A 6,873-nucleotide genomic window follows, 5' to 3' on the forward strand; every position below is an offset into this window, starting at 1 on the left:
TCCCACTGATCACTGGAGAGTTAAAGTTTAAGGGAACTTCATAGCAATTCTCAAATTAAAGCACTGAGCTTTGAGAATGCCAGCCAAGGCCTCCTTTTATGCTTAGGCACACATGCACATGGGACACATAAATTAAACTTCAACTCCGTGGTTCCCACTGCTTCTGTTACCTGTTCTTTCTTGCCATGATCCGGAGAGCACGCCACATCCTCCTCCAACCCCTTCACCCTCACTGGCAGAGAGCAATCTCTTCATCCCTTTGTGCTCCCGTGCCATTCACTCCTAAGCCCTAGGTTCTGCCGCCTCTTCTCATCCTTTTGTGACGTATGGCCCCAATCCGGGCCCTGGCACGCTAGGCTCACAAAGGCAGGCACAGACTGCAACCCTGCTCAGTGCTCTGGGCGCTTCAGGCTGGCTTAGGTGCTGCTGCTCCAACCCCAAGGGCCCTGGAGCGCTCCCTGATACCTCCATCACTCACCATGGCCAGCCACTTCTGCCTCCCTGAATCCCCACGCCTCTTGCCCCTGAAACCCTTGAAGCCACATTTCAGGGACATCCAAGTGGGTATCTACGTGGCGATCCAGCGCAGTGACAAGCAGATCCACCTCGCTGCGGTCACGGAGATCAACAGAGAAAACTCTTGGGTCACGGTAGAGTGGGTGGAGAAAGCAGTGAAAAAAGGCAAGAAGATTGACCTGGAGACCATACTCCTGCTGAATCCAGCTCTGGACGCTGCTCAACACCCCATTCCGCCCCCGCCCTTGTCCGCCTTGGCTCCAGCGCCCTCTTCGGCCGTCAGCGACCCGCGCACCGCCACGAAACGGGTTGTGATGATCCCCCAGAAAAACAAAACAGCCTCAGGGGACGGCCTGGACGTGAGGGTCCCCAGCAAACCTTGTCTGATGAAGCAGAAAAAGTCTCCTTGCCTCTGGGAAATCCAGAAACTGCAGAAGCAGCGGGAAAAGCGCAGGCGGCAGCAGCAGGAGATCCGAGCTAGAGGCGCCCTCGATGGCAACACCAGAAACCCCAGCTACGAAATCACGCACGTGATCGAAGAGTATCGCAGGCACCTGGACAGCAGCAAGATCTCAGTCCTGGAGCCCCCGCAAGAACATCGCATCTGCGTCTGCGTGAGGAAGCGGCCTCTCAACCAGCGAGAGACAACCTTGAAGGACCTGGATGTCATCACCGTCCCCTCGGACAATGTGGTTATGGTGCATGAGTCCAAGCAAAAGGTGGACCTCACTCGCTACCTGGAGAACCAGACCTTCTGCTTCGACCGTGCCTTTGACGACAAAGCCTCCAACGAGTTGGTGTCCGAGTTCACCGCCCAGCCACTGGTGGAGTCCGTCTTCCGCAGAGGCATGGCCACCTGCTCTGCCTATGGGCAGACGGGAAGTGGGAAGACGTACACCATGGGTGGAGACTTTTCAGGAAGGGCCCAAGATTGTTCTAAGGGCATTTATGCTCTGGTGGCACAGGATGTCTTTCTCCTGCTCAGAAACTCCACATACGAGAAGCTGGACCTCAAAGTCTATGGGACATTTTTTGAGATTTATGGGGGCAAGGTGTGTGATTTGCTGAACTGGAAGAAGAAGCTGCAAGTCCTTGAGGATGGCAATCAGCAAATCCAAGTGGTCGGGCTGCAGGAGAAAGAGGTGTGCTGTGTGGAGGAAGTGCTGAACCTGGTGGAAATAGGGAATGGCTGTCGGACTTTCAGGCAAACGTCTGTCAACGCTCACTCATCCGGGGGCCATGCAGTGTTCCAGATCATCCTGAAGTCAGGAGGGAAACTGCATGGCAAGTTTTCCCTCGTTGATTTAGCTGGGAATGAAAGGGGAGCCGATACGACCAATGCCAGCCGGAAAAGGCAGCTGGAAGGGGCAGAGATTAACAAGAGTCTTCTAGCCCTCAAACAATGTATTCTGGCTTTGGGTCAGAACAAGCCTCACCCCCCATTCAGAGCCAGCAAACTCACACAGGTGCTCCGGGACTCCTTTATCAGCCAGAACTCCTCCACTTGCATGATTGCTACTATCTCTCCAGGGATGACCTCTTGTGAAAACACTCTCAACACTTTAAGATATGCAAACAGAGTAAACAAATTAAATGTAGATGTAAGGCCCTACCATCGTGGCCTCTATCCGATTGGACATGAGGCACCAAGGATGTTCAAAAGTCACATCGGAAATTCAGAAATGTCCCTTCAGAGGGATGAATTTATTAAAATACCTTATGTACAGAGTGAGGAGCAGAAAGAGATTGAAGAGGCTGAAACATTACCCACTCCTTTAGGGAAGGGTACCACAGCTTCAGGGAAGGGACCTAGCCAATGGCTGGAAAACATCCAGGAGAGAGCTGGTAGAGCAAACCATGATGTTGATTTTTGCATTGCCCGGTCTTTGTCCATTTTGGAGCAGAAAATTGATCTTCTGACCGAGATCCAAAAGAAACTGAAATTATTACAAGCTGACCTCCACGTGAAGAGCAAGGTAGAGTGAAGCCAATGGCGAGAGATCAGGTCCAAAATGCTGCATTGCTGCAGTTTCCACCACTCTTATACAGGAAAACTGTCCAAATTATCTAAATATGAAGATCCTCCTGAAAAGCTTGAAACATCTTAAAATACGCTGATGGGAAACATGCTCTTTCTTCTGCCTCTGTATTTCTGTAGTTTGTTTTCATCCTGCTGAACTGTAGTTTTCAACAGGGAATGGTTCCTCCCCACCCCCTACCAGGACATTTGGCAATGTCTGGAAACATTTTTGATTGTCACAACTGGGGGTGATGAGGATACTGGCATACAGTGGGTTGAGGACCAGAAATGCTGCTAAACATTCAAAGTGTACAGCAGCAGTTCCCAACGTTTTTGACACCACAGACCGGTTTTGTGGAAGAGAGTTTTTCCGTGGGTGGGGTTGGGGATGAAACGGTTCCACTTCAGATCATCAGGCATTAGTCCCCTAAGGAGCGTGCAACAACCTATATCCCTCCCATGCACAGTTCACAGTAGGGTTCATACTCCTGTAAGAATCTAATGCTCCCGCTGATCTGACAGGAGGCAGAGCTCAGGTGGTAATGCCCTCTCACTGCCAGCTTGCCTTCTGTTGTGTAGTCTGGTTCCCGAAAGACCACAGACCTACCGGTCTGCAGCCCAGGGGTTGGGGACCCTGAAGTGTACAGGACAGCTTCTCACAGCAAGTAACTACCCTGTTGCGAATATCAATGGTATCGAGGTAGAGAAACCCTGCTGTGATGAAAGCAGATACACTAAGTTTCCAGCTGGGAAAGCAAAACACTGTGAGTTTTAAAGGAAATAGATTGGAACGACACCAAGGGTACACAGTGAAGTAAATCTAATGATACCGCTCATGAATCTTTCTCTTGCATTGCTGTTTAGATTCAAATGGTTTTTAAGGTCTAATCATACTGGGAGGCTGGATTTTCCTTGAAACCATGTATGAGAGCCTAGTATTAGAGGGACTTTTTAAAAGAAACATTTGAGTTGAAATGGCAAAGTACTGTACTCCCTAGCAGTGATTAAAGTGCATGTGTGTAGGGGTGTGTGTATGTGTGTGTGCACGTTTTGCATAAATAGGGCTTTGTTGACTGTAGTGTCTTTAATTTTTTTTCCTCACACACTCTTTACCATATATTGTATTCATGTGTTTCACATAAAAAGCCTTCCTGTATCAAACTGGAGCAGGGTATAAGCCAAACAGTAGAAAAACTCCCACCTAAAATGGAACACATCCCATAAATACCTCAAAAGTAATGTCAGAAACATTGATACCTTAGATTGATTAGACAATTGAAACATTTTCCTGATTCAAAGATCACAAAGTCCATTCTTTCTTTCAAAAAAAAAAAGCTAATCTGATATGTAAATACAAATATAATAAATAATACGTGCAGCAAACTAATTAGCAAACATTACATAAAATACTGTAACAAAAAAAGGAGGGTCTTTCAGTTTCAAATCTTATAAGTTCCAAATGCTTTTTAAAAAGAAATAAATAGAAATGATTTGCAAAAAAAAAAAAAAGTCCATGGCAGATTAAGGAAATTTAGACAATACATAGTCTCCAAATTTTGCTACTCTCATTATTTTCAAGTGTTTGCCTAAAAGTTACAAAGACCTCATTAACGTTAGGATAACTGGCACATTACTATAGCATAGAATAATAATGTCCTAGCGGAAGCTATCAGTGTAAAACAATAAGGATGACCATGAACGTCTGGTCTTTTGTAATTATTATTTGTGGTCTTTAAAACACAAACAAACACACACACACACTTAGCAGTGCTTTGACTGGATTGCATTAAATCAATTAACTTGATAAAGATTAATATCGTTACAATTTTGAGTCTTCAATCCATGAATATTCCTCTTGGATGTTTATTTAGTTCTTTATTAATTTCTCTCAATCTTTTATCATTGTCCATATTGAGGTGTTACATCACTTTCATTAAAATCATGATTAGATAGTCAATTAGATAACCAATGTTTTTCAGACAAATCTAAATTTTATCACATTTAAATGTAATTTTCAAAACATTCCTAATATATATGGGAAAAGTTGATGTTTGTGTTTGGACCTTTTCATTTAATGATAAATTAACTTATTAGTTCTAATAGAATTTAAAATATATTATGTTGGATGTTTTTAGGTACATAATTATGGGATTTGTAAATGATAAAAATATTGTTTCTCTCCTTCCAATTTTTATACCTTTTATTCAAAAGTATATACTTTTATTATCTTATTCCCATAAGGCCTTGTATGTAATGTTGAGTAGAAAAAGTCATAACAGGAATTGTCTGCTTCCCTATCTCGAAGAAAATATTTTAATAGTTTAGCAATTAATATAGTTTAGTGGTTCAATTTTTATACATAGACCAATCTTATCAGATTCAGAATTTCTTTATCTATATCTGGTTATTGTTAATGAGTGCTAAATTTTACCCTGTCTTTTCTTCATCTATTTAGATAACCATATGATATTTTCCTTTAGTTTCTATGTGTAATGAATTACAATACCTTTTCAAATGTTAGATCAACCTTGCTTTTTGAAATAAATTCAACTTACACTTTTTTATACATTGTTGAATTAGAAATAATAATGATTAGCTTAGGATTTTTGTATCTATATTCATGAGAGATATTATGCTACAATTTTCTTTTGATATCTTTCTCAGGGATTGGAATTAAGATTTGCTAACTCTATAAAACAAAATGAGAAGCCTATTCTCTTTTTCTATTTTCTGAAATGATTTGGATTTTTTTTTTTTTTTTTTGAGGTGGAGTCTCACTCTGTCACCAAGGCTGGAGTGCAGTGGCAACACCTCGGCTCACTGCAAGCTCCACCTCCTGGATTCAAGTAGTTCTCCTGTCTCAGCCTCCAGAATAGCTGGGATTACAGCTGCTTGCCACCACGTCAGGCTAATTTTTGTATTTTTAGTAAAGACACGGTTTTGCCATGTTGGCCAGGCTGGTCTCAAACTCCTGACCACTGGTGATCCACCCACCTCAGACTCCCAAAATGCTGAGGTTACAGGTAGGAGCTACTGCACCAGGCCAGATATGATTTCTATTAAATTTTTGTTAAATACTTCAAAGCTATCTGGCTCTGGAGTTATCTTTATGACAAAATTTTCTAGATTCAATTCATTTAGTGGAACTAATATTATTCAAGTTTACACTTAATATTTTTCTCATACCAGCTTTAAAATATTTTATTAATTTATTCTCATAAAACTATACTATACTCATTATCTATCATGCCCATATTATTTATTTCTTTTTTATCCTTCCTGATACTGGTAAATTATGTCTTCTCTTTTTTATTTTGAATCAGACTTGTTGTATGTTTATGAATTATATTAGTTTTTTCAAGGAAACAACTCTTGGCTATTTTCTCTATTGTGTTTGTTTTTATTTTATTAATTCCATTTTTTCTTCTTTCTGTTTAATTTCCACTTTTTTCATTTTATTAATTTCTATGCTTAGATAATACATTTGTCATCCTTTTATACTTATTCTTTTTAACTACTGCTTTTAGTTAATCTACATTATATTTTTATTATTAAAAAATTGAATACTCAAATATTCAAAGTATTCATTTTTTCTAATTTTCACTTACCAATAAGTTATTAAAAGCATTGTTACATGCCTATTTTTAAATTTGTTTAATCACGTTGTTCAAATATTTTGTAACACTTATTTACTTTATCCTTTACCATGATAACTACTTTTCCTTTTAATTCTGAGAGTTTTCAGTTTATATCTTTTGAGGTTATGTTCTAGTAGCATATAAATTTGGGGTTTTATATATGCCTGTTGTGTTCACAGTTTTAACATACTAATATTTTTCTCTTCATTTCTCATAATTTTTCTTGAATTAAATTCTGCATTTCCTAATATTAGTATAGATAATATTAGCTTTATTTTAGTTTATATTTGTGTGATGTATATTTTGCTGCCCTGTTATTTTGAATCTTTCTGTTCTTTACAGCTAAGATTAATTCTTTATAAAAATATATAATTGGTTCTAAATAATTTTTTAATCCCGTATTATAATTTTTGTCTTTTAATGAACACATTTATGTCATTTAGATTTAATGTAACTACTGATAGATTTAGGTTTATGTCTGTGAGCATTTATTGCCTGTAAGTTGAAAATCATATCATGCATTCTTATTATTACATTATATTTCTTCATAGAAAGTGAAACTACCTTAAATATTTTAGTTCATTGTTTCTTTCCCAGATTTTATGCTTTTTATCTTTTAATTATTTATCTGTATAATTTAAGGCATTATATATATGCTTTTAATACATCATTATTAATATTTAAACAGTGAATATACAT

General features: G+C 39.5%; 1 protein-coding gene across 1 annotated transcript; it reads left to right on the forward strand.

Annotated features, from left to right (window-relative positions):
* Positions 1-372: 372 nt before the first annotated feature.
* On the forward strand, positions 373-2,665 carry KIF2B (kinesin family member 2B). The gene has a single exon (XM_032162572.2). The coding sequence runs from the start codon at positions 480-482 to the stop codon at positions 2,499-2,501; it is 2,022 nt and encodes a 673-aa protein (XP_032018463.1). The 5' UTR covers positions 373-479; the 3' UTR covers positions 2,502-2,665.
* Positions 2,666-6,873: the final 4,208 nt, after the last annotated feature.

The sequence above is a fragment of the Hylobates moloch genome, unplaced genomic scaffold (genome assembly GCF_009828535.3).
Source record: "Hylobates moloch isolate HMO894 unplaced genomic scaffold, HMol_V3 SCAFFOLD_10, whole genome shotgun sequence".
NCBI classification, from domain to species: domain Eukaryota; kingdom Metazoa; phylum Chordata; class Mammalia; order Primates; family Hylobatidae; genus Hylobates; species Hylobates moloch.